The sequence below is a fragment of the Pseudophryne corroboree genome, chromosome 11 (assembly GCF_028390025.1).
Source record: "Pseudophryne corroboree isolate aPseCor3 chromosome 11, aPseCor3.hap2, whole genome shotgun sequence".
NCBI classification, from domain to species: Eukaryota; Metazoa; Chordata; class Amphibia; order Anura; family Myobatrachidae; genus Pseudophryne; species Pseudophryne corroboree.
This window is the reverse complement of record NC_086454.1, coordinates 204,778,428-204,805,980: the sequence shown is the minus strand read 5'-3', so window position 1 is coordinate 204,805,980 and position 27,553 is coordinate 204,778,428. Positions and strand designations below refer to the sequence as shown.

Sequence of the window (27,553 nt, the reverse complement as noted above, 5' to 3'; positions counted from 1 at the left end):
GCGATCCTGTGTACGATCCCTTTGGAGCTAATGGTGTCCAGTAGCCTAAGAAGCAGGACCTATCTTCAGTGAGTAGGGCTGCTTCTCTCCCAGTCCCACGTAGCAGAGAGTCTGTTGCCAGCAGATCTCTCTGAAAATAAAAAACCTAACAAAATACTTTCTTTTTAGCAAGCTCAGGAGAGCTCACTAAGTAGCACCCAGCTCGTCCGGGCACAGATTCAAACTGAGGTCTGGAGGAGGGACATAGAGGGAGGAGCCAGAGCACACCAGTATCCAAATTCTTTCTTAAAGTGCCCTGTCTCCTGCGGAGCCCCTCTATTCCCCATGGTCCTTACGGAGTCCCCAGCATCCACTAGGACGTTAGAGAAATACACACATATATATATATATATATATATATATATATGACCCTGACACACTGAGAACCCCTCAGGGTACAGAATATAGGGATAGCCATATAGACACAGAATAGGAACCACACAGCAGCTATTGGCACACACAGTCACATGTACAATGCAGAAATTATTAAATATCAATAAAACTGCACTGGACTAGCAATACTAAATAGAGCTATATATGTATACAGATATAACAATACACAGTAAATACTGGATGTATATCACAGGGTACTTGTACTGAAATATCCCTGCAGTTATGCACTTTTTCTTAACCAACACTGTCTAAATGACATGTAGAATACTTAAGTGTCCTGTAAATGAACAGCGCTGATGAGGCAGGCGGCTTTACAGAGAAGACAATGCCCAGCAGTCCCAGATCAGCGAAGCTCTGTGTAATGGCGCCCAAACGCTGATAGGGAGTGAGTGAGGGAGAGAGAGAGAGAGATGCAGCTCCAGAGCGGGAACATTTGCAGTAAATGGCACCTGGGGCTGGGGGAGGGGCTACAGTCAGAGCCTTATACCCTCTGCTGGACTTCACCACCAGGTACTGTAGGGCCTATATCAAACGGATTTTAGTAAATCTGACCTGTGCCCCTTGCCCTAGTGGATATAGTGGGGTCCCTGCACGGCCACAGTTTCCATGCTAGTGGCGCGGTCCGTCTCCGAAGACCGCGCCGGATTGCAATTTTGGCGAGTCCCGCCTGGGGGACCCTCTTACCTCCTCCCCGAACTTGCGGCCACACAATCCCGGAGAGAAGCGGAGGGTTTGTGCCTGATGAAGCTGGAGCGCCTCCGCTGTAAGTACCAGGGCGCGGGAGTATATAGCGCCACTGGGGGAGGTGAGGGAGCCACAGCACGATATGTCAGACTAACATATAGCACTTTTAAGTGCCTGTGCTGCGGCCCTTGAAGTCTTCTTTCTTTAGAAAAGCTCTTTACACGGCTGCCTAGCGCAGCCCTCCCTGTTAGCTGCCTGCACTGCAGGCAACAAATTACAAACCGAGCTCCTGTGCACAGAGCCGGGGTTATAGAGGAGGCAGTGCAAGGCATCCTGGGAACAATCAAAGCTTTAGCCTGTTGGTGCCTCGGATCAAGATTCCCCGTGGAAGGAATACAGAGTACCCCGCTGCAGAAATATTTTTTTTTCATGTTTTTAAAAAGTATTTTCTAATTCAATTTAAAAATATTGTATATTCATCTAGAAGTGTGTGTTAAGAAGAAAAGCACTGTATGTCAAGGTTGTGTTACTGGGTGCATGTTATGTACCCCGTCTGTACTACAAAATATATTTTTCTTGCAAAGGAGACCTCTATTTTTTCCTGCTGTGTAAAAACAAATTGCCTGTCAAATTAAATAATTAGCATAAAGTGTTATTATTTTTAAGAGTAATGCAGCGCTTATTAGGGTTGTGTGTGCTACTGGGTGCATGGTATCCCCATCATCTGCAGTTAGAGCATCCCAGAACTAGTGCTGCGGCTGCTGCCAGTCATAGTACTTCTTCAGCATCTACTAAAGGTGGTTAAGGGGAAACAAGGTGTAAGAAACGGCACCTGAAATCTAAATAGTACTTTAGAATGATCAAGAAACCATTGCCTCTAACTATAAGAGGAAAATTTACCACAGAAAAATTAAAAATTGCCAACATGCCATATACTACATGAAGTGGCAAGGAAAGGCTCAGACCATGGCCTTTTGTTGTGAGTGAGTGAGTGAGTGGTGGTCTTGCTACTGCTGTTTCATGCAATAAAAGGCCTATTGTGAAAGCTGAGGCCAAATAGTCAGGCATTTTGTAACCTCACATTCAACACCTTCTTGCTCTAAGTCTAGATGTGTTACCTTTAAAACAGGCAAATCAGTGCACAAAAAGAAAACTAGGGCTGAAACAAACTGTGTCTTCACAAATCTGAGGAGAATCTAAGGGTGTCCACGAATGCTATGTCTAAGTCTGACATTTCTGAGTGTGACACTAATTATAGAAAAGCTTCTTTCCACCATTTCTGAACCTTCTGAAACTTTAAGGGTGAGTAGTAGTAAAAGTAAGGATGGTGATGGTTTACAGTCAGCCATGGAAATTGAGGAAGAGCAACAAGATGAGGGGAATAATTGTGTATCTGATGTAATGAGGATGTTAATGATGAATGTGACAGTCAAGATGAAGTTAATCAAATTCAAGAGAAGAGTGTTATAGGTCAGCCTCCAGTGGCAGCAGTTTTTGCCAGTGATCATAATAAAAAGGACAATGTCATGCCTGGCCATAGGACCGTTAATGTTGAATTGTTTTTACCCAAATTCTGAAAACATTTGTCAAGACATCTGTACCATTTATGAGGCCAAAGCGAGTAGAGGTAGGGACGTTAACCATCTAGGTACCTTGTCCCCGTTACGAAATTTGCAGCAAATTAATGTAAATTATGTATCAAATCTGAAACACCCTGTAAAATAATAACAAGCAGTCCAGCATCAACTGCCAGAATTCTGGACCAGCACATGCAATCTCAACCGCAAACACCCTCATTATCAACCTCTTCATTAATTACCGGAGGTAGTCCTGGTGTATCCTATTTGCAAAGGATAACAGATTCCTTTCCTATTCAGGATTCCCAAGAAGAATCCTTCCATGCTAGGGAGCCTGGGGGTGACTCTTCATCCCAGAATGGACCAAGAGGACTAGTACCTTTAAACAATTGACTGTGAAACTAGCATTTGCAAGAAAAAACAAATATGACAGCTAGCGTCCTGTTACACAGCAAATCACTGAAGCCATGATAGCTATTTTAGCATTTCACAAAAGTATGATAGACTTGTAGATAGGTTTTTTTTTTCGCATTGTGAGGACACATGGGTTTGCTACATCTTGACATTGGATCATTACATTTTGGCTTCCATGCTAGATACTAGGGTTAAGCCGTTTTCCAAGAGACCCAGTGGTGATGATGATGAATCAACTCAGCTCACCAGAGTAAAACAACATTATGACATCTGTTCAGGTCTAAAAGAATTCGTATAAAAGATAAATAAAACCCTGCGCGCCACAAGGGTGCAGCAATATTCTAGACACTCACCAACAAATGTCAAACATAAAAAGAATCCGTCAAGAGGATGGTCTGCCAATCTAGGGCTGCTCTGAACCAGCTTAAACAAAATTAAATATTTGTTATGGTAAAACTTACCGTTGCTAACGTTTTCTCCTAAATCCACAGGATAACATTGGGATATGATAACGCAACAGCGGATTTGCACCAATCGGTCAAAGCTTTCGACCTCCCAGCATGCAACGGGCCCGTCCATATATCCCCGCCTCCTGGCTCAGGCAAATCAGTTGTTTTTCCTAATCAGGAGCATCATAAAGAGCCCTAATCAGGCAAGAAGAACACACATGCACACACTTTTGTACAAGAAGGAAGAGGTTAGTGAGTGAAAGGATCCTCAAATCAGGTGAGTTAGGGTGGGATCCCTGTGAATCCTGTGGACTTAGGAGAAATAACGTTATCAACGGTAAGTTCTTACCATAACGAATATTTCTCCTGCAGGGTCCTCGGGTTATCAACAGGATAATATTGGGATGTCCCAAAGCAATTTAGTGGTGGGGACGCTCCTGATTGGACAGAAGAATCTTTCGCCCGAATTCAGCGTCCTGAGAGGCAAAGGTATCAAAGGCATAATGTCTAATGAATGTGTTAAAGGAAGACCATGTAGCTGCCTTACATACCTGTTCTGCAGAAGCACCACGTTGTGCTGCCCATGACGGACCTACCTTACGAGTAGAGTGAGCAGAGACATTAGCCAGAACAGGTAGATCGGCTTGAGAGTATGCTTCCGAAATTGTCATCCGAAGCCACCTCGCCAGTGTCTGCTTGTCAGCAGGCCATCCTCTCTTGTGAAAACCGTGGAGAACGAAGAGGAGTGTCTGTCTTTCTGATGGCACTGGTACGATCCACGTAGATCCTCAAGGCAAGGACTACGTCCAATGATGCATCTCCCGCGGAAAGGTCTGGCTCCTGGAAGGCCGGGACTGCAATTTCTTCGTTAAGGTGGAATTTAGACACCACCTTAGTAAAAGATACCCAGATTTGGTTCTGAGAACCACTCTATCTGAATAAAAAAAAAAATCAGAAAAGGATGGCGAAATAACAATGCCACTAAATCTGAAACTCTTCTAGCTGAAGCAATAGCCAGTAGAAAGAGAACCTTAGCTGTCAATTATTTAGGATCCACTTGTTTAAGTGGTTAAAATGGGGCAACTTGAAGAGCCTTTAGGACTAAACTTAAGTCCCAAGGCACTGTAGGAGGAACAAAAGTAGGTTGAATGCGCAGCATTCCCTGGAAAAATGTGCGCACATCCTGTAGGTTAGCAATGTTCTTTTGGAACCATACAGTTAATGCAGACACTTACACTCTCAAGGAAGCCACCCCTAGACCTTTGTCCATTCCTGCCTGAAGGAATGCCAGAAATCTGGAAACTTTGACCGCCCTAGGGTCAAATTTCCCGTCACTGAATATTCAGTGATAAATGCGAGCTGAGGAAGGTTTCCTTGCTCTGAGCATAGTTTGAATAACCTTGTTGTGAGAATCCTCTTGCTTTCAGGATGGAAGTCTCAAGAGTCACGCCGTCAAAGACAGTCGATCCAGTTGCTTGTGATAGCAATGACCCTGAGACAGTAGATCTGGACGTTGAGGGAGTAGGAATGGAGCATCCATCGACATCCTCTGCAGATCTGTGTACCAATGTCATCTGGGCCAAGCCAGAGCTATTAGTATATCGGTGCCATTTCCTTGTTTTACCTTTCGCATTACCCTGGGTAACAGGGCGATTGGTGGAAACACATAGGCCAGATGAAAGTCCTACCTCACTGACAGGGCATCCACAAAGATCGCTCTGGTAACCTTTGTTCTTGATCCGTATTATTATTAGTATTATCCTTTATTTATATGGTGCCTCAAGGGATCTGCAGCACACAGTACATAATCAAATGAGCAAACAACAAAACAGCACTTACAGATCAAGACAATACAGGACAGGTATAGAAAACCTGGGTTTGGGAGCCATCAAAGGGAGTATGGAGTATAAGATAGTGTAAGTAAGAAAAGGCACATGGGGAAAGAAGTCCCTGCTCTTGAGCGCTTACAATCTAGAAGGTAAGGGGCCAACAGACTGGGGTGACACAGAAAGGGTAGACAGTGAGCATAGACAAGAGGGATAGGAGGAGAGTTGGCTGGGTTTGGTGAAGAAGTGGGTCTTGAGAGCCCGTTTGAAGTTTTGTACAGAGGTGGAGAGTCAGATGGGGAGAGGTAGAGAATTCCAGAGATACGGAGCAGCACGTGCAAAATATTGTAGGTAGGAGTGGGAGGAGGTAATCCGTTGGCAGGGGAGATGGCTTGCATTAGCAGAGCGAAGAGAATGGGTGGGAATGTAAAGAGAGATAAGGTTAGAGTTGTAAAAGGGAGAAGAGTGGGTGAGGGCTTTGTAGGTGAGTGTTGGAAGCTTGAATTGAATTCTGCATGGGAAGGGTAGCCAGTGAAGGTCCTGCAAGAGAAGGGATGTATATGTAGTACATTTGCTGAGGAAGATGAGACGGGCAGCAGCATTGAGGATAGATTGGAGTGGAGAGAGGCATTTCTAAGGAAAGCCAGATCGGAGGAGATTGCAGCAGTCCAATCTGGAGATGACCAGTGAGAAGATGAGGGTCTTAGTAGCATCCTGGGTGAGAAAGAGTCTGATCCTGGAGATGTTTTTGAGATGGAAACGGTAGGTTTGTGAGAGGTACTGAATGTGTGGTTTGAAGGAGAGGGCGGAGTCAAGGATTACTCCAAAACATCGCACTTGGGAGCTAGAGGAGACAGTTGTGCCATCAATGGATAATGAAATTGTGGGAGGTGAGGTTAAGCGGGAGAGAGGGAAGATGATCAGCTCAGTCTTAGACGTTTAAGTTTAAGAAAGCAATGGGACATCCAGGAGGAGATAGCAGAGAGAAAGTTAGATTTGAGTATCGGCAGCATAGAGATGAGCTAATGAGCAGTGTAGTCAAAAGAGCTAATGAGCTCACCTAATGAGGATGTATAGAGATAAAAGGAGAGGCCCAAGAACAGAAAGTTGGGGAACACCTACTGGTAGAGGAAGTGGGGGGGAGGTGGAGTGATGAGAGGAGACAGAGAAGGAACAATCAGAAAGGTACGGCGACAGCCAGGAGAGAGCAGTATCACACAAACCAAGGGAGTAAAGGATTTGCAGAAGAGGGTGGTCTACAGTGTCAAAAGCAGCAGAGAGAGGTCAAGGAGAATAAGCAGAGCGTAATGGCCCCTGGATTTAGCAGCAAGGAGGTCATTGCAAAATTTCGTGAGGGCAGTTTCAGTGGAGTGCAGAGGACGGAAACCAGACTGGAAAGGGTCAAGAAGTGAGTGGAAAGAAAGACAGTGAGGTGGTTGCAGACACAACGCTCAAGTAGTTTGGAGGCAGAAAGGAGAAGAGAGATGGGTCGGTGGTTGGAGAAATTGGTTGGATCAAGGGTAGGTTTTTTAAGAATAGGGGAGACAAGTGCATGCTTGAAGGCAGAAGGGACAGAGTTAGATTTGGGTGGGTTATTTTGTTTCTGTGCAGGGTAAATACTGGCTGCTTTATTTTTACACTGCAAATTAGATTGCAGATTGAACACACCACACCCAAATCTAACTCTCTCTGCACATGTTAAATCTGCCTCCCTTGCAGTGCACATGGTTTTGCCCAACTGCTAACAAAATTCCTGCTGCGATCAACTTGGAATTAACCCCAGTGCTTGATGAGAATGAGAGATTGAGTAGATGGGCAAGATGGGAACAGGCAGAAGAAGAGAGGAAGCGGTGAAGATGGGAGGGAATAGGGTCAAGTGGGGAGGTGAGGACTGGATGAGGACCATGTCTTCCTCTCCAGATACAGGGAAGAAAGATGTCAGTTGGTAGGAGGGGAGGGGGGTCGGGAAATGGAGAAGGGGGGTTGCTCAGGTTCTGGAGGGATGTTATGTCCTAACGAATGGAGTAAATTTTGGATGTGAAGAAGGTGGAAAAGTCAAGAGCAGAACGTTAAGAGGGAAGCTGAGGTGGGGGTGTGCAGAGGAGAAAGTCGACAGTGGCAAAGAGATGCCGGGGGTTTGAGGATTGAGAGGAGATGATGCTTTTGAAATAAGATTGTTTAGAGATGGTAAGGGCAACAAAGTAGGATGAGAGCATAAATTTGTAGTGGAGGAAGTCGGCCTTAGAGCGTGATTTCCTCCACTGTCACTCAGCAGTACGTGAGCATTTTTGCAGATATCTTGTGCATTTGGTGTGCCAGGGTTGAGGTGTCGATCTGCGAGGGTGAATAGTGGTTGGTGGGGCGACAGAGTCAAGTGCAGAGGTAAGAGATGCATTGTATAGGGAAGTAGCTTGCTCAGGGCAGGAAAGAGAGAGAACAGGAGAGAGGAGTGAGTCAAACAGGGAGGATAGGGAAGTGGTGTCAATAGCCTCAATGTTACGCTTTGTGATGTTAGTCGTAGGTGGTAAAGATGGAGAAGCAGATAGAGATAGGTTAAAAGTGAGCAGGTGATGGTCAGAGAGGGGGAATAGGGAGTTGGAGAAATCAGAAAGATCACAGCGGTGAGTGAAGACCAGATCCAGTGAGCTTCCACTCACATGGGAGGGGGAGGAGGTCCACTGGGAGAGACCAAGAGAAGAGGTGAGGTTAAGGAGTTTAGAGGTAGGTTATTTTGTGGGGTTATCGATAGAGATGTTGAAATCACATAGGATAATGGAGGGAATATCAGAAGAGAGGAAGTGAGGAAGCAAAATTGTCAAGGAATTTGGAGGGCATGCCAGGGGGGCAGTAAATGACAGTTACTCAAACAACTTTGTTGTTCTGGCGTGACGCCATGAGATCTATTTCCGGTAACCCCCATTTGTCTACCAGATTTTGGAAGCCCTTTGGGTTTAAAGCCCATTCGTTTGCATGAATGGCGTGCCGACTGAGAAAACTCGCTTCCCAGTGTAGGACCCCCGAAATGAACAGTGGACAAGGCTGGAAGATGAAGTTCTGCCCACTTTAATGTGTGACTTACCTCCCTCATTGCATTCTGGCGCGAATTCCTCCCTGATGGTTGAGGTATGCTACTACCATTGCACTGTCCGAGCGGATTTGGACTGGTTTCCCCTGAAGGATGTCTTTTGCCTGAATAAGTGCCATATACTGTATATGACCCAAAGTTCCAATATATTTATTGGCAGGCAACTTTCTTTCTTAGTCCACAGTCCCTGGAAGCAACTGCTTCCTGACACTGCTCCCCAACCGTGAAGACTGGCATCCGTTGCCAGAATTTCCCAATCTGATATCCAAAAGGGTCTCCCTTAGTCCAGATGGGATGTCTGTAGCCACCAGGCTAATGACCTCCTTACTCCTAGAGGAAGGACTATAGTCTTTGCTTTTATTGTCTGATGACAACCACTCCATTTGGAAAGGATCAGACGTTGCAGAGGCCTTGAATGGAACTGAGCATACTTCACCATGTCGAATGTCGACACCATCAACCCTATCACATGCATTGCGGCGTGAATGGATACCCTTTGACTGTGTAACAGCTACTGAATCCTTGACTGCATTTTGGAAATTTTGTTCAGAGTTAGAAATACTCTCTGAAGACCTGAATCCAGCACAGCCCCCAAATGAGTCATTCGTTGTGATGGTACCAGGGACGACTTTGCCCAATTTATGAGCCAACTGTGTCTCTGTAAACAAGTTATTGTCTGCTGCAGATAACACTGAAGCAATTCCTGAGACTGTACCAGAATTAATAAGTCGTCGAGGTATGGACAAATCCTTATCCCCTGCTGACGGAGATCAGATGCCATCACCACCGTAATTTTGTTGAATACTCTGGGAGCTGTGGCCAGACCAAAAGGTAGGGCCTGAAATTTAAAATGATGCTGGAGGATAGCAAACCTGAGATAATGCTGATGGGACAGTGCTATAGGAACATGTAGGTAAGCATCCTGGATATCCAGGGATACTATAACATTTTCCGGCTCCATGGCCAAAATAATGGAACGAAAATTCTCCATATGAAACCGACGCACCCAAATGTACTTGTCCAGTGCTTTGAGATTCAGTATTGGCCAGAACGACCCATTTGGCTTCTGGACTAGAAACAGGTTGGAATAAAAACCTTGTCCTCATTGAGCAGGAAGAACTGGAATTATCACTCCTGATTGAAGCAACTTCCAAACTGCCTCTAGCAAAGCCCTGGCCTTCATTTCCACGTAAGACAGGCTGGTACAAAAAACCTTTGAGGAGGGTGTTTCTTGATAGCAAATGCATAACTGTCAGATACCGCTTCTTGCACAGAGGCATCTGTGGTAGACTGCTGCCAGATCTGTGCAAACTGAAGAAGTTGACCTCTCACACTGGGGTCTCCCAATTGGGGGTCCGCACCATCAGGCTGATGGCTTATCTTCTGATTTGGAAGCCAGTCCTCTGGTAGCCCAGTGCGATATATCTCATGTGGGTTTTAAACCACATGCGATCGCACTGCGATGCGAGAAATATTGCGTGCAGCACATAATATCTTGAGACGCGATATTCGACCGGCGTGCCCAGTGCGATATATCTCATGTGGGTTTTAAACCACATGCGATCGCACTGCGATGCGAGAAATATTACGTGCAGCACATATCTTGAGACGCGATATTCGACCGGCGTGCCCACGCATCGCGTCTCAAGGTACCTAAAATGTGCATACAATCCTTCGATATCTCTCACAGATGTGGCTGAAATCGAAGGCTAGTACCGATACTCGCACAAGTGTATGGGCACCATTAGATTTAACTTCTGTACAGCACAAGTTTCAAACCATTTGTTTTTTGCCACAGTCCTGATAGGTTAACCCAGCTTTGCAAGACAACATGAAATGGGGTGGTATTCATGTGACTGGCAGTCGGGAGACCGGCAGTCACATCACCTCTACCGACATCCCACCCACTCACGATCCCGATAGTCGGCATGCCGACCAACAGGGACTATTTCCACTCGTGGGTGTCCACGACACCCATATAGTGGGAATAGAACCCGTGGTGACCGCAGGTCGCCACTGAGCCCGCAGCGTGGCAAGCGCAGCGAGCCCGCAAGGGGCTTGCTGCACTCGCCCCTCCCCGCTGACCGGCGGTCTCCAGACCACCGGTCAGACATACTACACCCCATGAAATGAGTGTTGGTGCTGCTTTGGAAACTATATTTTCACCACCCTTGCCGGTCTTAGATAGGATAAATAAACACACATCTTTACAGTGTTACTACACAAATTGTGACTGTAATCACTTTAAAATTTGTTAAAGTGACACACAATCCGACCGTTCCCTGCTTTGCACCAGCATTGAGAAAAACGGACAGAATTATAGTAAAGTCAGCAATCACACAAGCAATCAGTCACATGTTATACATTAGTATAATAAGCAATATGAGCACATAATCAACTACAAATACATTTCAAATATGTAGGAGAAACATATTACTGCATTACCTTAGATCGGAGTTTAAAACGTATTCAGTTGCACAGCAAAAGAAAACAACAGCAATAGTTATCAGACTCATATGCATCAGGCACTTATCTAACTATTCGTACTCAAAATTAGATAGAGACTTAGGCCCTCATTCAGAGTTGTTAGCTCGCTAGCTGCTTTTAGCAGCTTTGCACACGCTAAGCCGCCGCCTACTGGGAGTGACTCTTAGCTTTGCAGAATTGCGAACGAAAGATTAGCAGTATTGCGAAAAGAAATTTCTTTGCAGTTTCTGAGTAGCTCGAGACTTACTCTGCCACTGCGATCAGTTCAGTCAGTTTCGTTCCTGGTTTGACGGCACAAACACACCCAGCGTTCGCCCAGACACTCCTCCGTTTCTCCAGCCACTCCCGCGTTTTTCCCAGAAACGTCAGCGTTTTTTCGCACACACCCATAAAACGGCCAGTTTCCGCCCAGAAACACCCACTTCCTGTCAATCACACTACGATCACCAGAACGAAGAAATTTCTTCGTTAAGTCGTGAGTAAAATACCAAACGTTTTTGCAAATTTACTTGGCGCAGATGCACTGTGAACATTGCGCATGCGCAGTTTGCGACAAATCGCTCTGTTGCGAAAAAAACTAACGAGCGAACAACTCGGAATGAGGGCCTTAGTGCTGTAAAACCCGACTCAGTAGAGTGGGATACAGGGTGACTCACCGTTCCAGAACCGATCAATACGTTTGCAAAGCTGAGTGGATCCAGACGCTAATAGTGTACACCACTGCTCCGTGAACGTATAGTGAACACAGATGCCCAAGTGAACAATGACACACCAGTCACACAGCCGCCTATGCTGCGACTGGGTCCCCTTAGTGGGAAGGGCGACCAGGGGAGCATCTGACTCCCCACTGCTGACATTAACCTTAGGAATCGCGGCCTCATACTAACCCCTGGAGCCTATGATCCCTAAGGCCTAGCGCTGGTGCATCCTAGGTGGCAACCGCGTCAGCGACTGTTTGTTAGTCTGCTCCCAAAACAGTGCGGCTATGTACGTGTTTCCCCTCTAAGCGGAACCGATGCCTTACCTTCTCCCCGTACTCCGGCCACAGCCTGGTAACGTCTTCTGGACCTGCTAGTATATCAGACACAGACACCCGCCGAAACAGCACTGTACTCGTGGGTAAGCGTTGTTGCGACACGGCGGGAAGCTGATGGAGCGACTCTTTCTGAGGTAGGTATAAGATGCTTTTTAGAAAGATCACTCAAAAAAAATTGTAAGACTATAAAAATAAAATAAGAAAGCATATAGCTGCTAAAAAACAGCAGCCCTCTAACCAACAAAAAACTGATTTGCCTGAGCCAAGAGGCGGGGATATATGGATGGGCCTGTTGCATGCTGGAAGGCCGAAAGCTTTGACAGTTTGGTGCAAATCCGCTGTCGCGTCATCATATCCCAATGTTATCCTGTAGAAAACCTGTGGACCCTGCCGGAGAAATGGCTTTTATGACTCATGGAGGGTAAGTACTCCATGAAAGGAGACTACACATTTTTCTCTCAAACTCACATCACATATTCTAGAGCAGGGGTGGGCAACCGATCCTGCCTGGGCCGCTGTCTCCCACCAGCGTGCAATGACAAGCGGCCCGACTGGCTGAGCTGCTTGTCATTGCGCTAGACTGCTGCCAGATGCGGCGCCGCTGAGGAAATCCCGGTCACGTCACAGGGTCTGCTGTCCAGGATTTCCTCTGTGATGTCATGCGCTGGGCGGCACGGGGGGGGGGGGGCGGAGCCACAGCAGGAGCGGCGGGCAGCAGCAATGACTCCTGGGAGCGGACAGCAGCAGTGACTCCGGCCAGCGGGCAGCAGCGACTCTGTGAAGCACGGGCAGCGGGGATTAGGCAGCGGATCATCTTCCACTGTGAAAAAAAGGTAACCCCCCTGCCCAGCCAGTACCTGAAATGGATCTGTACTTAAGCTGCAATATGGGTTCTTTTGGGGGGGGGGGGGGGGGGGATAAAAACTGCTATATAGGTGGGGGGAAAGGGGGGTAGGGACTGCTATATAGATTCAGGGGAGGGGGTAGGGACTGCTTTATAGGTTCAGGAGAGGGGGGAAGGGGGGTAGGGACTGCTATATAGGTTCAGGGTAGGGACTGCTATATAGGTTCAGGGTAGGGACTGCTATATAGGTTCAGGGGAGGGGGTAGGAACTGCTATATAGATTCAGGGAAGGGGGGTAGGAACTGCTATATAGGTTCAGGGTAGGGATTGCTATATAGGTTCAGGGGAGGGGGGGAAGGGGGGTAGGGACTGCTATATATGTTCAGGGGAAGGGGGTAGGGACTGCGGCGCATGCGCAGTTCAGACTCGATTTACAAAATATTTTGTGTGTGGCCCACGACTATTCACTGAAAGTGTTAAGCGGCCCCCAGCTGAAACAATTGCCCACCCCTGTTCTAGAGCATAGCTTCTATTGACAGACATAGCATGGATGGTCTTGATCGGAGAAGTCCACATTTACACATGCAGCTTGTCAGACTATTACCTTAATCTAGCCTGAAATTTGAAATGCAAACTACAGTACACTCAAGAGACTGAATATGTCCCTTTATAATATGTTGCAATATCAGTGCACAATCAATATAGCACTAAATATCACTTCAATGTAAATATTAACCAAATATCTCCAGCACCTCGATCTAGAAAGCACATACAAGTAGCATTTTGTTCTGGTTTTATTTTAGTATTTTGAAGTGTTGTTTTCACTTTTGCTGGCATACTCAGTCTAATGACAAGATACAAACCACCAAATGACTGCAGTAAGGGTCATGCATGCCCATGTGCATAGTGGGCAGACGAAAATAACGTCTGACTAAAATAATTTCATAATTTTTGTCCTGTGCTGCTGTCAGTGTTTTCTAAATTTTACAGAGTATAAGAATTTATCAAAATCAAAAACACTGCATATCCAGACATGGACAGCAAAGATGACAAGGAGGATTTATCTAGCATACTGTATATGTACATGAAATATAGCATTGTATTTTATTATTTTGGCTGTGTTGAATTTGGCAATACAGTATTTATATATTTAGTAATAGTTATCTATATAATACCTACACATAACAGGCTACGTACGAATTACCAGCGGATGGGATGCCGGCTGTCATGATCCCTACAGTAGGATCCCGTCCAACCAGAATGCCAGCAGCGGGGCGAGCACTAGAAAGCCCCTTCCAGGCTCGCTGTGCTCACCGCGTTGCGGGCACGGTGGCTCGCCACAGGTTATATTCTCCCTCTATGGGTATCATGGACACCCCCACAGAGGGAGAATAGCTGTAGCATTTCACCCAGTCAGAATTCCAGAGTCTGTATTGTGACCAGTGGAATCCCGACTGGCGGTATTTTAACCGCTTCCCCACATAACATAGTGCATTAAATAAGATTTTACTTACCGGTAAATCTATTTCTCGTAGTCCATAGAGGATGCTGGGGACTCCGTAAGGACCATGGGGAATAGACGGGCTCCGCAGGAGATAGGGCACTTTAAGAAAGCTTTGGATTCTGGGTGTGCACTGGCTCCTCCCTCTATGTCCCTCCTCCAGACCTCAGTTAGATAAACTGTGCCCAGAGGAGATGAACAGTACGAGGAAAGGATTTTTGTAAATCTAAGGGCAAGATTCATACCAGCCACACCAATCACACCGTATAACTTGTAATAAACTACCCAGTTAACAGTATGAACAATAACATAGCCTCGGTTCAACCCCGATCAACTATAACATAACCCTTATGCAAGCAATAACTATATACAAGTCTTGCAGAAGAAGTCCGCACTTGGCACGGGCGCCCAGCATCCTCTACGGACTACGAGAAACAGATTTACCGGTAAGTAAAATCTTATTTTCTCTAACGTCCTAGAGAATGCTGGGGACTCCGTAAGGACCATGGGGATTATACCAAAGCTCCCAAACGGGCAGGAGAGTGCGGATGACTCTGCAGCACCGATTGAGCAAACAGGAGGTCCTCCTCAGCCAGGGTATCAAACTTATAGAACTTTGCAAAGGTGTTTGACCCTGACCAAGTAAAAGCTCGGCACAGCTGTAGTGCGGAGACCCGTCGGGAAGCCGCCCAAGAAGAGCCCACCTTCCTAGTGGAATGGGCCTTAACCAATTTAGGCAATGGCAATCCTGCCGAAGAATGCGCCTGCTGAATCGTGTTACAGATCCAGCGAGCAATAGTCTGCTTTGAAGCAGGAGCGCCAACCTTGTTGGCCGCATACAGAACAAACAGAGCTTCGGTCTTCAAGATCCTAGCTGTTCTGGTCACATAAATCTTCAAAGCCCTGACCACATCCAGGGACTCGGAACCCTCCAAGTCCCGTGTAGCCACAGGCACGACAATAGTTTGGTTCATATGAAAAGATGAGACCACATTGGGCAGAAATTGAGGACGAGTCCTCAACTCTGCCCTATCCACGTGAAAAATCAGGTATGGGCTTTTATATGATAAAGCCGCCAATTCCGAAACCCGCCTTGAAGAAACCAAGGCCAACAACATGACCACTTTCCAAGTGAGGTATTTCAACTCCACTGTTTTGAGTGGTTCAAACCAAGGTGACTTGAGGAAACTTAATACCACGTTAAGGTCCCAAGGCGCCACCGGAGGTACAAAGGGAGGCTGAATATGCAGCACGCCCTCCACAAAAGTCTGTACTTCAGGAAGAGAAGCCAATTCTCTTTGAAAGAAAATGGATAAGGCCGAAATTTGAACCTTTATGGACCCTAATTTTAGGCCCAAATTTACTCCCGTTTGAAGGAAGTGAAGCAGACGGTCCAACTGGAACTCCTCCGTAGGAGCAGCTCTGGCCTCACACCAAGAAACATATTTTCGCCATATACGGTGATAATGTTTCAACGTCACGTCTTTCCTAGCCTTGATCAGGGTAGGAATGGCCTCCTCCGGAATCCCTTTTTCCGCTAGGATCTGGCGTTCAACCGCCATGCCGTCAAACGCAGCCGCGGTAAGTCTTGGAACAGACAGGGCCCCTGCTGCAGCAGGTCCTGCCTTAGAGGAAGAGGCCACGGATCTTCTGTGAGCAACTCTTGCAGATTCGGATACCAAGTCCTCCTTGGCCAATCTGGAACAATGAGGATTGTTCTGATCCTTCTTATTCTTATTATCCTCAACACCTTGGGTATGAGAGGTAGAGGAGGAAACACATAGACCGATCTGAACACCCAAGGTGTCACTAGAGCGTCTACCGCAACCGCCTGAGGGTCTCTTGACCTGGCGCAATACCTCTTTAGCTTTTTGTTGAGGCGGGACACCATCATGTCTATCTGAGGCAGTCCCCACCGATCCGTGATCTGTGTGAAGACTTCTTGATAAAGTCCCCACTCTCCCGGATGCAGGTCATGCCTGCTGAGGAAGTCCGCCTCCCAGTTGTCCACCCCCGGGATGAACACTGCTGATAGTGCGCTTACATGGCCTTCCGCCCAGCATAGAATCCTGGTCGCCTCTGCCATGGCCACTCTGCTCCTTGTGCCGCCTTGGCGGTTTACATGAGCCACTGCCGTGACATTGTCTGACTGAATCAGAACCGGTTTGTTCCGAAGCCATTCCTCCGCTTGGCGTAGGGCATTGTATATGGCCCTCAACTCCAGGACACTGATGTGGAGACCAGTCTCTAGGCTTGACCAGAGACCCTGGAAATTTCTTCCTAGTGTGACAGCTCCCCAACCTCGGAGGCTCGCGTCCGTGGTCACCAGGACCCAGTCCTGAATGCCGAACCTGCGACCCTCCAGGAGGTGAGCACTGCGCAGCCACCACAGGAGAGACACCCTGGCCCTGGGAGACAGGGTGATCCGTTTTTGCATGTGTAGATGGGACCCGGACCATTTGTCCAATAGGTCCCATTGAAAGGTCCTTGCATGGAACCTGCCGAAGGGGATGGCCTCGTATGAAGCCACCATCTTCCCCAGAACCCTCGTGCAATTATGCACTGAAACCTTTTTTGGCTTCAATAGGTTCCTGACCAGAGCTACGAGCTCCTGAGCCTTCTCCACTGGAAGAAAAAAATATTTTTTCGTCTGTGTCTAGAATCAGGCCCAAAAAGGTCAGACGCGTTGCAGGGACTAGCTGGGATTTCGGTAAATTGAGAATCCAGCCGTGCCTCTGCAACGTCTTCACAGACAGAGACACGCTGTCCAGCAACTTCTCCCGAGATCTCGCCTTTATGAGGAGATCGTCCAAGTACGGGATAATTGTGACGCCCTGCCTGCGCGGGAGCACCATCATTTCCGCCATTACCTTGGTGAAAATTCTCGGGGCCGTGGAAAGACCAAACGGCAACGTCTGAATTGGTAGTGACAGTCCTGTACTGCAAATCTCAGGAACGCCTGGTGAGGAGGGAAAATCGGAACATGAAGGTACACATCCTTTATGTCCAGGGACACCATCCAATCCCCTCCCTCCAGGCTGGCGATGACCGCTCTGAGCGATTCCATTTTGAACTTGAACCTCTTCAAGTACAGGCTCAGGGATTTCAGATTTAAAATGGGTTTGACCGGACCGTCCGGTTTCGGTACCACAAACAGGGATGAATAATAACCCTCTCCTTGCTGGAGATGAGGAATTTCGACTATCACCTGTTGAATGTACAATTTGTGAATTGCAGCTAACACCAGCTCCCTCTCCGACGGGGAAGCCGGCAGAGCCGATTTGAAAAACGGGCGAGGAGGCATGTCTTCGAATTCCAGTCTGTATCCCTGGGAAACAATCTCTATTGCACAGGGATCCACCTGTGAGAGAACCCAGACGTGGCTGAAAAGACGAAGACCCGTGCCCCCACTTGATCTGACCCCCCCCCCCCGAAAAGCCCCAGCGTCATGCGGTGGACTTTGCGGAAGTAGGGGAGGACTTCTGCTCTTGGGAACTAGCCGAGTGCAGCTTTTTTCCCTTGCCTTTACCTCTGGCAACAAAGGACGATCCTCGTACCTTCTTGCTTTTATTGGAACGAAAGGACTGCATTTGATAATGCGGTACCTTCTTAGCATGCTGCGGGGGAACATAAGGTAAAAAATTTGATTTACCGGCCGTAGCAGTAGAGACAAGGTCCGCGAGGCCTTCTCCAAACAACTCCTCCCCCTTGTAAGGCAATGACTCCATAGGCCGCTTTGAGTCGGCGTCTCCCGTCCACTGTCGGGTCCACAAGAGTCACCTAGCAGAAATAGACATAGCGTTTATTCTGGAGCTTAGTAAACAAATGTCTCTCTGAGCATCCCTCATATACAAGGCAGCATCTCTGATATGCTCAATGGTCATTAGAATGATATCCCTATCTAAGGTGTCAGTCTCCGTAGATAAGGAGTCTGCCCAGCACTACAAACCCAGGCCGACGCCATGGCCGGTCTAACGATAGTTCCTGAATGTGTGTAAATGTGCTTCATGGTAATTTCCTGCTTGTGATCAGCAGGATCCTTGAGGGAAGCAGTATCCGGAGAAGGCAGTGCCACCTTCTTGGATAAGCGTGTCAGCGCCTTGTCTACTTTAGGCGAAGATTCCCATCGTATCCTATCCTTCTGGGGAAAAAAATACGCCATAAGAATCCTTTTGGGAACATGTAGTCTCCTATCTGGAGACTCCCAACCCTTTTCGCACAATTCGCTTAGCTCAAATGAGGACGGAAACATGACCTCAGACTTTTTCCCTTTATACATGTGAACCCTCGTGTCAGGGACAGGGGGTTCCTCAGTGATATGCAAAACCTCTTATGGCAATAATCATGTATCGAATAGCCTTTGCCACCTTCGGCTGTAATTTTGCATCCTCAGTCGACACTAGAGTCAGTATCTGTGTCGGTATCTGTGTCAGCGACCTGGGATATGGGGCGCTTTTGAGACCCTGAAGGTCCTGGCGCCACAGGGACAGGCACGGTCTGGCTACCTGACTGATCCCTAGCCTCAGCCTTGTCTAACCTTTTATGCAGGAGATTCACATTTGCATTTAAGACATTCAGCATATCCACCCAGTCCGGTGTCGGCGTTGCCGACGGCGACCTGACATTCAAACACTCCCTCTCCACATTAAGCGAGCCTTCCTCGTCAAACATGTCGACAAACACGTACCGACACACTTCACACACACAGGGAAACTCTTTTCTGAAGACAGTATTCCCTTTAAGGCCCTTTGGAGAGACAGAGAGAGAGAGTATGCCAGCACACACCCCAGCGCAATGACCCTGGAGACCAACACAAAATGTTTTTCCCCAGCAGTGCTGTATAATATCTTATCCGCCAATTATGTGCCCCCCCCCCTCTCTTTTAAACACCCCTTCACCGTGTGTAAGCAGGGGAGAGTCCGGGGAGCTTCCTCTCAGCGTTCTGTGGAGAGAAAAATAGCGCTGGTGAGTGCTGAGGGAGAAGCCCCGTCCCCTCGGCGGCGGGCTTTGGTCCCGCTCAAATCTGTGTAAAAATGGCGGGGGCTCTTTTATATACATGTACAGTGCCCAGCTGTACATGTATATATCTTTTTGCCATGTTTTGAGGTGTTATTATTGCTGCCCAGGGCGCCCCCCCTGCGCCCTGCACCCATACAGTGACCGGAGTGTGTGTGGTGTGTGGAGCAATGACGCACAGCTGCGGTGCGGTGCTGTGCGTTACCTCAGTGAAGCCGCTGAAGGCTTCTGTCGCCTGAGACGTCTTCTTGCTTCTGTTCTTCTGGCTCTGTGAGGAGAACGGCGGCGTGGCTCCGGGGGTGGACGCCCTGGACGAACCTGTGTTCACCCCCTCTGGAGCTAATGGTGTCCAGTAGCCGAGGAAGCAGATCCTATCATTTAAGTAGGTCTGCTCCTCTCTCCCCAGTCCCTTGATGCAGGGAGAGCCTGTTGCCAGCAGTGCTCCCTGTAAAAATAGAAAAATCCAAACAAAAATGCTTTCTAATGCAAAGAACTCAGGAGAGCTCCCTGCAGTGTGCCTATCTTCCTCTGGGCACCGTGTAAAACTGAGGTCTGGAGGAGGGACATAGAGGGAGGAGCCAGTGCACACCCAGAATCCAAAGCTTTCTTAAAGTGCCCTATCTCCTGCGGAGCCCGTCTATTCCTCATAGTCCTTACGGAGTCCCCAGCATCCTCTAGGACGTTAGAGAAAAGAGAATATTTAATAAATCAAATTAGTATGTTCCCCAGTGGAGTTTTCAATCTATATTCCCTAAAACTTAGACTCGTACACATATTAGGCTTATTTTCATAAGAACTCAACCTTTTTAAATGTTGGTAGAAAATGCAGCAGTTGGAGGACACGAACACAAGCCCGGAGAGAACATACAAACTCCACACATACAGTATATGGCCCTGGTTGGAATCTGACCCATGGCCAAAGAGCTGCGAGGCAGCAATGTCAAATACAGTGTCACAGTACCGCTCATTGATAAATATAGAATTTAACAAGATGGTTTTCTGTAAATAACGATCCAGGTGCATATCATGTCAAGAATTGTCTTTTATGCTATAAATGATGAAGATGATGCACTGTAATCCATATTCTCAGTCACAAATGTGATTTTATGAACATCTCATGTATTTCTTCAAACCTTAGTGAGCATTGTTGGCTATACATATTCCACTATTCAAGACAATTGTGGTAACGCATAAGTCTATAAAATCCGGTATCCGTTTGGATGGTTGACAGTCATTAGGTCGACCACTATTGGTCGACAGTGACATGGTCGACATAGACATATGGTCGATACATGAAAAGGTCGACATGGCTTTTTTTTTTTTTTTATAGATTTTTTAGTTTTTCATACTTTACCATCCATGTGGACTACGACTGGGAATAGTAACCTGTGCCGAGCGCAACCGTAGCAGAGCGAGGCACCTTTCCCGCTGCATGGCGAGCGACGCGAGCCATGCAAGGGGACGCGGTACACTAATTGGGGTTCCTGTTTATGTTACGGAAAAAATGACACCAAAAACAGTTCGAAAATCCATGTCGACCTTTTCATGTGTCGAACTGTCATGTGTCGACCATGTCAATGTCGACCAATAGTGTTCGACCTAATGACTGTCGACCTTAATATGGTCGACCATTCATACCGGAACCATAAAATCCAGAGCCAGCTATGGGCTGCAATTGGTTAATTACCAGTAAACAAAACAGGTACAGTATTATTTGTTCACATATGCAAGTACAAGGGAGCATATCTTGGTCAGAAGTGAAGGGTACCATATACCTATATATCAGGTATAGGTACCATATACCTATATACCCTATGTAACCTCAGAACATTATTTTAAAAATTACTAGATATCTTACTAATAATATAGCAGAGTATTGTGTGTAAGTATTTTGTATTACTTTTTAATGTTCTCAAAAGGGGCTTGCTTTTAGTATTACCTGTAGTTCTCATGTACTCCAAAGCCAATGCATGTTGGAATTCCCAGCGCAGGACACGCATGTGACTTTTTCCATTTATCAACTGGGGACAGAAGAAACCACAATATATTCTTAAACAGACATCTCCATAGATTAATAGTATTACAATGAGAAAAATAAAAAGCTGATCCAAACACAGTACAAGAAGATCTGTAGACTGTCACATTGCACATATGGGGGGTCATTCCGAGTTGTTCGCTCGCAAGCTGCTTTTAGCAGCTTTGCACACGCTAAGCCGCCGCCTACTGGGAGTGAATCTTAGCTTATCAAAATCGCGAACGAAAGATTAGCAGAATTGCGAATAGACACTTCTTAGCAGTTTCTGAGTAGCTCCAGACTTACTCTGCCAGTGCGATCAGTTCAGTCAGTTTCGTTCCTGGTTTGACGTCAAACACACCCAGCGTTCTCCCAGACACTCCTCCGTTTCTCCAGCCACTCCCGCGTTTTTCCCAGAAACGGTAGCGTTTTTTCGCACACTCCCATAAAACGGCCTGTTTCCGACCAGAAACACCCACTTCCTGTCAATCACATTGCGATCACCAGAACGAAGAAAAAACCTTGTAATGCCGTGAGTAAAATACCCAACTGCATAGCAAATTTACTTGGCGCAGTCGCACTGCGGACATTGCGCATGCGCATTAGCGACTAATCGCTCCGTTGCGAGAAAAAAATAACAAGCGAACAACTCGGAATGACCCCCATGGTTCCATGTGCAGCAAGCTCTGGTTCACTGGCTGCTTTACAGATATTGCATAGTGTACTCACAAATAGAGGGACCTCAGCCCTCTCAACACTGGGTCACTGAACCAACTCCGTCAGATAGAACAAAAGAAGCAATTATTTATTTTATGATTTTTCTTTCTGCAGGAAATTTTTAAATAAATGGATTTAATCGTGGCACCCACTCAACTAGATTCACATATTGCTAAGGAGGATGACATACAGGTATATCGTTTTTCCTTTCATTGGTTGCTCAGTGGACTCTGCCAAATGTCTATGTCCATCCTACAAAATACAATGCAACCTGTTTTTCCATTTCCTTTGTTTTACATATCATGAGACTTTAACATAGATATGCAGAACTGATGTCATACATTTTCATTTAATCTCAGCATGCAGATTTGTCCCCATATACTGTACCTATCCTTTTTGTGCCATATGACTGGATGCATCTCACTGCCCATGCAAAGCGATCAGATTAGTTTTTGGTCTCACAGGACCTGCGCCAATAGATAACTGCCTGTTACTGACTCCACCCACTGCGCAGTGGGTTGGTATTTTAGCTGCCACCACCAGGCTCCTACCATGTGGCACCTGGAACCACGTTCCTACTCAGGCTCCTACCACCGGCAACTCCTACTGCTGTGTATGCGTGGACACGCTAGTGACACACCTCCAGACTGATTTTCTCAAGCTAGTCCAGAAATAAAGTACAAAGTCCAAATGGTGTCCAGAAATGTTGTCTAAAATGGTTAAAATGGCCACTTGTGGACACCATTTGGACTTTGCAATTTACTTCTGGACCAGCTTGAGAAAATCGTGGAGAAAATCAACTAATCCCATGTCATACCAGGCTACCGACACCAAGTGAAACAAACAAACAGCACGGAAAGCATTCCTCTGACTGGGTATTATTCATCTCCGGATTGCTGGGTATTATTCCGGATTTTAAACTTTGCATACATTTGAACCATTTCCTATGTGCCTGCTTGTCCTAAAAGGAATGAATACAGCTCTCTGCACTTTAAAGTATCCAGATTCTGCTGCCATTTAAATCTTTGATTGAATCATTGAATTCAAAGAGTGCCACGAGATGGATTTCCTATGAGGCCGTCAGAATATTATATGTGGAATGTTTTAATAAATTGTGATATGTTTTAACTGAACCGCAGTATATAAATTGTTTTTTTTTTCTATCCACTAACCCCAAGCACCAGTTTCCTTTGTAAATTATTTGCATATCCAAGGAGACTCACAGAATCCTCAGGAGCAGCTTATTTTTGCGCCGGATCAGCCTTTCTTTTTTTTTTTTACCAAGATCTGAAATAAATGACTAACAAATATTAAAATAAGGATTAGACTAGAGAACACTGGACCATGGGGTTGTAGGTTGGGACTGCGGAGCTGGCACTAAAATTAAATTGTACCTTTAACCACTAAACTGAAGAATTTTTCCCCCCCAAAAAAACGCTCCGAAATTGTATGAGTGAATTAGGTGAAGAACATGAATTTAACTCTATCCAAAAAGGAGATTTATGGTAAGACTTACCATTGTTAAATCTCTTTCTGCGATGTACACTGGATTCCACAGGGAATAACATCGGGGTGTAGAGATGGATCTTGATCCGAGGCACCAACAGGCTAAAAGCTTTGACAGTTCCAGGATGCACTGCACCGCCTCCTCTATATCCCTGCCTCCAGGAACGCACTGTAGCGGACACAAGAACCCAGCATCCAAAGGAAGCATCCTGGGAGGTGGAAGTATCAAAGGCATAGAACCTAATGAACGTGTTCACTGAGGACCACGTAGCCGCCTTGCTCAATTGTTCTAGGGACACGCCACTGCGGGCCGCCCAAGAAGGTTCAACAGACCGAGTAGAATGGGCCTTGATAGTACTGAAAATGGTAGTGACTCCTCCCACTTTGGCGCTAATCCAATGCTACACTTTTTGCAGGAACTTCTATTTTCTCAATAAAATGTAATGTACCGGCTTGATGTGAATAAAATATAAATTTAATACTACACAATAATTAAAAGTGAGACAAAAACAGAACCCAACATGGGAAACAGAGTCCTACCAAGATGATAATCGGAGCCGCAGGTGTTATGAATGCAAGGTATTTCCCGGGAACAATACCCTGCATGTGGCTCCGTCAGGCGTGTTCCCCAGTGGTCCCTTTCACAGTCAAGGATGTCGAGAAACACAGGAAAGTACTGGAAAGTAGGTGCCGACGCGTTTCGGGACATCAAAGTCCCTTTTTCAAGGGCCTTGATAGTAGCTGGATGTCCAGCCTGCGCATAAGCTTGTGCAATCACCATTCTAATCCATCTGGCCAAGGTTTGTTTATTCGCAGGCCAGCCACATTGGTGAAAACCAAAAAGGACAAAAAGAATCAGATCTCCTAAGAGAGGCGGTTCTCTTCACATATATACGGAGAGCCCATACCACATCCAAAGACCATTCTTTGGAGGACTAACCCGGAGAGATAGAGGCTGGAACCAGAATCTCTGGGTTAAGGTGGATAGACGACACCACCTTAGGTAGATAACCAGGGCGAGTTCTAAGAACCACGCGGTAACGGTGAAAAATCAGAAAGGGTGACTGTCCGGATAAGGCACCCAAGTCTGAAACCCTTCTAGTAGAGGCAATATCGAGCAATAACAAGACCTTAAGCGTAAGCCATTTAAGGTCCACTCACTCAAGAGGTACAAACGAAGACTCTTGTAGGGCATCCAGAACAACAGACAAATCCCAAGGAGCCACAGGAGGGACATAGGGAGGTTGAATCCGTAAAACACCCTGAGTGAAAGTATGAACGTCAGGCATAGACGCAATTTTTCTCTGAAACCATACCGACAAGGCAGAAATATGAACCTTGAGGGAGGCCAGACGCAGGCCTAAGTCCAGGCCCTGTTGCAGAAAAGCCAAAAGTTTGGCAGTACTGAATCTGTATGCATCATAATTCTTAGCCGCACACCAGGTGAAGTAAGAATTCCAGACCCTATTATAAATCCGAGCCGAAGCCGGTTTACGGACTTTCAACATTGTTTGAATGACTGCCTCAGAAAATCCTTGGCCCTCAGGACTGAAGCTTCAAGAGCTACGCTGTCAAAGACAGTCAGGCCAGATCCTGGTAGACACAAGGGCCCTGAACGAGGAGGTCTGAGTGTTGCGGAAGTAGAAGAGGACGCTCTATCGAGAGACCCTGTAGGTCTGAGAACCAATGCCGTCTGGGCCACGCTGGAGCGATTAGAAGTAGTATTCCTCCTTCTTGCTTGAACTTCCTAATTACCCTGGGCAGGAGTGACACCGGAGGGAACACATGGAACACAGCCGAAAGTTCCATGGAATTGCCAGTGCATCCACGAACGCTGCTTGAGGATCCCTTGTCCTTGCTCCGAAGACCGGAAACCTTGTGATTGTGTCAAGATGCCATCAGGTCTACATCTGGTAAGCCCCACTTGTCCACTAGGAGTTGAAAGAGTTCCGGATGAAGACTCCACTCTCCAGCGTGTATATCCGAATGACTGAGGAAGTCCGCTTCCTAGTTGAGGACCCGCGGAATGAACACTGGCGATATGGCTGGCACATAGCGTTCCACCTATTGAAGAATCTTTGACACTTCATGCCATGCGGCTTCGAGTGCCGCCTTGATGATTTATGTACGCCACCGTGGTGGCATTGTCCGACTGTACTTGAACAGGCCTGTTCTGTACCAGAGGCATGGCCAGTTTCAGAGCATTGAACACTGCAATTCCAGAATGTTTATCGGAAGGAAAGATTCCTCCCTGGTCCACCGACCCTGAAGGGAGTGTTGCTCCAACACCGCGCCCCAACCCCTCAGGCTGGCATCCGTCGTTAGGAGGACCCAGTTGGGGATCCAGAAGGGACAACCCATGCTCAATCTTTGGTCCTGGAGCCACCAGCTCAGAGACAGACGAACTTCTGGAGTTAAGGAAATCATGTGAGACCTGATCTGGTGAGGAAGGATTAACCGCTGCAAAGGGCGAGAATGAAATTGAGCGTACTCTACCATGTCGAAAGCAGACACCATGAGGCCTAGTACTTGCATTGCCGAGTGTATCGACACATGTGGGCGAAAGAGGAAGCATCTTATCCTGTCCTGAAGTTTCAGGACCTTCTCCGTAGACAAGAACAACCGTTGGTTGTGTGTGTCCAGTAACAGCCCCAGGTGGACCATGCTCTGAGCAGGGACCAGTGAGGATTTCTTCCAGTTGATGAGCCACCCGTAGGCTTGCAGGAATTGGACAGTCAGTTCCAGATGACGGAGGAGAACCTCTGGGGAGTTCGCCAGGATCAACAAGTCGTCCAGATAAGGCAAGATCCTGATACCCTGACGGCGGAGAAGGGCCATCATGACCGCCATGACCTTGGTGAAGATTCGCAGAGCCGTGGTCAGTCCAAAAGGCAAGGCCTGGAATTGATAATGTAGGTTGCCAATAGCAAACCACAGATATTGCTGATGCGACATGGCAATAGGTATATGTAGGTAAGCATCTTGTATGTCCAGGGATACCATATAGTCAATGAGCTCCAAGGCCAGAACAATAGAGCGGAGAGTTTCCATACGGAATTTGGATACCTTCACAAATTTGTTCAAAGACTTGAGGTTGAGAATGTGTCCAGGAGGGATTGTATCACCAAATGTAGGAGTTCTTGCTTTCAACGGATCCGAAGGCATATCTGTCGAGCAAAACTAGCGAGGGGGACGTGTCTTGAAAGAGATGGCGTATTTGTGAGTGACGACTTCCCTCATCCAGGCGTCTGAAGTGGTCTGCAACCATACCTGGGCGAACCGCAGAAGTTAACCTCCCACCCTGGGGTCCCCCAGTGGGAGGCCCGCACCGTCATGCAGCAGGCTTGTCTGGTTTTGAAGCAGGCTGACGGGCAGCCCAGGAATGGTAAGGTTTGAGCTTAGAGGTTTTGGAAGTTCGAGTCTGTTTAGGGTACGCCTGACCCTTTGCTTTACGTGGAGGTCGAAAGGAACGAAAGGTGGTACTCTTAGTCTTCGGAGCCAAATGATTAGTACTCGGCAGACATGCAGTCTTAGCAGACGCTAAGTCAGCAACAATCTTGTTCAGATATTCCCCAAAAAGGATGTTTCCCTTAAAAGGGACCACCTCCGGGGGGCGTGGCCTAGACGAGCATGGAGTAGCACCTGAACTGTGCAGCTCTCCTGCCGTTACATCCTGAAATACTATCCTTTATTCCCCCCCGGGGTCTGATGTTATACCCAACGCTGCATGAACACCCTCTACCCCCATGGAGTGAATTTGGACCGGTTCCCGTGCTCCCTCTGTCTCCTGCAGCCCTACTCACTCGGCGGGCCCTGCCCGGCGCTGAAGCCGTCGCCGCGCGCTCACCGCGGACCGGAGGTTCGGCTCCCGTACACCGCTGTGACCCGCGGGTTCGTGGAGGGGAGAGGAGGCGCTCGCCCGTCGTCCTGGAGTGCCTGCTGGGGAACGCGAGAGGGGTCTGTGG

At 47.1% G+C, this 27,553-nt stretch overlaps 1 protein-coding gene across 4 annotated transcripts in view; it reads right to left on the bottom strand.

Moving 5' to 3' along the window:
- VRK3 (VRK serine/threonine kinase 3) overlaps nucleotides 1-27,553 on the bottom strand; it is a 751,237-nt gene that overhangs the window by 348,477 nt on the left and 375,207 nt on the right. For all 4 annotated transcript variants that reach the window (XM_063945241.1, XM_063945242.1, XM_063945243.1 and 1 more), the window contains one exon: nucleotides 21,291-21,372. In XM_063945241.1, coding sequence (XP_063801311.1) covers nucleotides 21,291-21,372 — 82 coding nt within the window. The remainder of the gene's footprint in view (nucleotides 1-21,290; nucleotides 21,373-27,553) is intronic.